General features: G+C 38.3%; 1 protein-coding gene across 2 annotated transcripts; it reads right to left on the bottom strand.

Moving 5' to 3' along the window:
• Positions 1-1359: 1359 nt before the first annotated feature.
• On the bottom strand, positions 1360-2454 carry LOC112614018 (prohibitin). Of its 2 annotated transcripts, XM_025370091.1 has the most exons (2): positions 1965-2454; positions 1401-1613 (listed from the first exon to the last, which is right to left on the bottom strand). In XM_025370091.1, the coding sequence occupies exons 1-2, from the start codon at positions 2379-2381 to the stop codon at positions 1563-1565; spliced, it is 468 nt and encodes a 155-aa protein (XP_025225876.1). In that variant the 5' UTR covers positions 2382-2454; the 3' UTR covers positions 1401-1562. The 2 variants fall into 2 exon arrangements, with proteins under 2 accessions (XP_025225875.1, XP_025225876.1); XM_025370090.1 differs by having other exon boundaries at positions 1360-2451.
• Between the last annotated feature and the right edge of the window lie 441 nt (positions 2455-2895).

Raw genomic sequence — 2895 nt, 5'->3', positions numbered from 1 at the left:
TGTTTCCAGGAATTTTTCCATTTCCTCTATGTTTTCCAGTTTATGAGCAAGTATTGATTTTTAAAATTTTATGGAGACTTGTTCTGTGGCCTAACATATAATTTATCTTGCAAAAGGTTCTATGCACTGGTGAGAAGAACATATATTCTGTAGTTGCTGGGTAGAATTTTCTATACATGTCTATTAGTTTCATTTGGTCTACAGTCCAATTTAAGTTCAGTGTTTCTTTATTTACTTTTCTTTTGTCTTGATGATGTCTACTGTTGTGAGTTTAGTATTAAATTTCTTCATTATTATTGTATTGCTGTCCATCTTTTTTCACAGGTCCAGTAGTATTTGCTTTTAAATAAAGGTGCTTTGGTGTTAGGTGCATATATATTTAGAATTGTTATATTTTATTGTTGAATTAATTTTTTATCATTGTATAATGATCTTTTTAATCTTTCCTTTTTTTCTTTTTACTGTTGTTGATTTAAAATCTGTTTTATCTAAGTATGGTTACTTCTGCTTTTTTTTTTCTTTTGGTTTCCAGTTACATGAAATAACTTTTTTCATCCCTTCACTTTCAGTCTATGTGTGTTTTCACAGGTGAAGTAGGTTTCTTGTAAGCAGCATAGAGTTGTTTCTTTATCCATTCATACATTCTTTCAGTTGGAAAATTGAATTCAGCTACATTCAGTGTTACTGTTGGTAATAAGGAGTTACTACTGCCATATTGTTACTTGTTTTCCGGTTTTGTAAATTCTTTATTTCTTCCCTTCTTACAGTCTTCCTTTGTGGTTAAGTGACTTTCTATAGTAGTACATTTAAATTCATTGCATTTTAATTTTAGTGAATCTATTGTGAATTTTTACATTGTGCTTATCATGAGGCTTACAAAAACATCTTATAGACATCACTAGCTCTTTTAAAGAAATGACAACCTATCTGAGATCACAAAGAATAGAAATAAACAAATTTTAAAGAACTAAAGAAAGTCTTACACTTTAACTCTATTCCTCCCAACATTTTGAATTTTTAAAAATCTCAATGTACATAGTTTTATATTTTATATTGCTTATTCCTTTTCATAAGCTGCTATAGATATTGCTATTTATTATTTTTAATAGATTTGTCTCTGGGGCTTTTTACTATAGTTATGGGTTGATTGCACACCACAATTACAGTATTAGATTACAGCATATTTGTCTGATACTTAATTTTATCAGTGGGTTTTATAGTTTCAATTGTTTTCTTTGTGCACATTAATTTTTTTTCAGACTGAAGAATTCTGTTTAGCATTTCTTATAAGATGAGTTTGATGGTGGTGAATTCTCTCAGCTTTTGTTTGTCTGAGAAAGACTTTATGTCTTCTTCATATTTTTTTTTTTTTTTTTTTTTTTTTTTTTTTTTTTTTTTTTTTTTTTTAGAGATCTGAAGTGATTTTACCTTTATTTCCTTCACTTTAAGCCAATCATGAAATTTCACAGTGATTTCTGGGGTGGGGGCAGAAGGAAGGCGGTGTTAATAATCATCGGGGCTGTGGCCCAGTCAGCCCGCGGAGGTGCAGGCAGGGTGGGCCCTCACTGGGGCAGCTGGAGGAGCACAGACTGCCCCGCTGGCAGGTAGGTGATGTTCCGAGAACGTGAGAGCTGGTATGCGATGTCCTCCGCGGCTTCCAGCTTGCGCAGCTCGATCAGGCCATCCCCTGCAGTGGCCAGTGAGTTGGCAATCAGCTCAGCCGCCTTGGAGTCACCCTCAGCAGAGATGATGGCTGCCTTTTTTTGCTGCTCAGCCTTTTCCACCACAAATCTGGCCCTCTCTGCTTCCTGCTGAGCCACCTGTTTGGCTTCCACCGCTTCTGTGAACTCCTTCCCGAAGGTCAGATGTGTCAAGGACACGTCATCCAGGATGAGCCCAAAGGTGGCTGCTCGCTCTGTAAGATCGTCGCTCACCTGCCTGGAGACCAGCTCTCTCTGGGTGATTAGTTCTCCAGCATCAAAGCGAGCCACCACTGACTTGAGGATCTCGGTCGTGATGGACGGCAGCACACGCTCATCATAGTCCTCTCCGATGCTGGTGAAGATGCGAGGAAGCTGGCTAGCGACGGGCCGGAAGAGGATGCGCAGTGTGATGTTGACATTCTGTAAATCTTTGCTACCAGTGATGACCGGCACATTACGTGGTCGAGAACGGCAGTCAAAGATAATTGGTTTCTGTACCCATGGGATGAGAAAGTGAGTCCCTTCCCCTACCACAATGTCCTGTACTCCACGGAACCGGTCAAAGATGACAGCTCTGTGCCCAGCATCCACATTATATAAGGCAGAGTTCACCACGCCTCCTGCAACAGCTAAGGCCAGGCCAAACTTGCCAATGGACTCAAACACTTTGGCAGCCATGTTTTCTTCTGCTGGACCCTCTCACACCTGCTTCCACTCTGACCTCCACATGAATTCCCCAACCACGCGTACTGCCTGTCTTCTTCATATTTAAAGGATAACTTTGTGGGATACAGAGTTACTAGATAGCAGTTTTTTTCCCCAAGACTTTGAAAATGCTGACATACTTCTTCCTTGCCTGTATGGTTTCCATTGAGAAGTCTGTTGCCAGACAAATTGAAGCTCTTGTATATGTTGTTTCTTTTATCTTATTGCTTTTATAATTCTTTTTTTGTTTTTGACCTTTAAGATTTTGATTATTATAACCCTTTGGGTGGTCTTAACTGGGTCAAATCTATTTTGTGTTCTCTAACCTTCTTTTATCTGGATATTCCTATCTTTCTCAAGTTTTGAAAAGTTTCCTGCTGTTATTCTTTTAATAGGCTTCCTACCCCTTGCTCATTCTCAACTTCCTGCTAAAAACCAATATTTAATTTAATCTTTTGAGGTGATTTTCTATATCTTCTAGGGAATC

The sequence above is a fragment of the Theropithecus gelada genome, chromosome 20 (assembly GCF_003255815.1).
Source record: "Theropithecus gelada isolate Dixy chromosome 20, Tgel_1.0, whole genome shotgun sequence".
Taxonomy (NCBI): domain Eukaryota; kingdom Metazoa; phylum Chordata; class Mammalia; order Primates; family Cercopithecidae; genus Theropithecus; species Theropithecus gelada.
This window is presented reverse-complemented; position numbering and strand designations above follow the sequence as displayed.

Coding starts and splice junctions, on each gene's coding strand:
- LOC112614018 (XM_025370090.1), bottom strand. CDS start 2,381: ATGGCTGCCAAAGTGTTTGAGTCCATTGGCAAGTTTGGCCTGGCCTTA.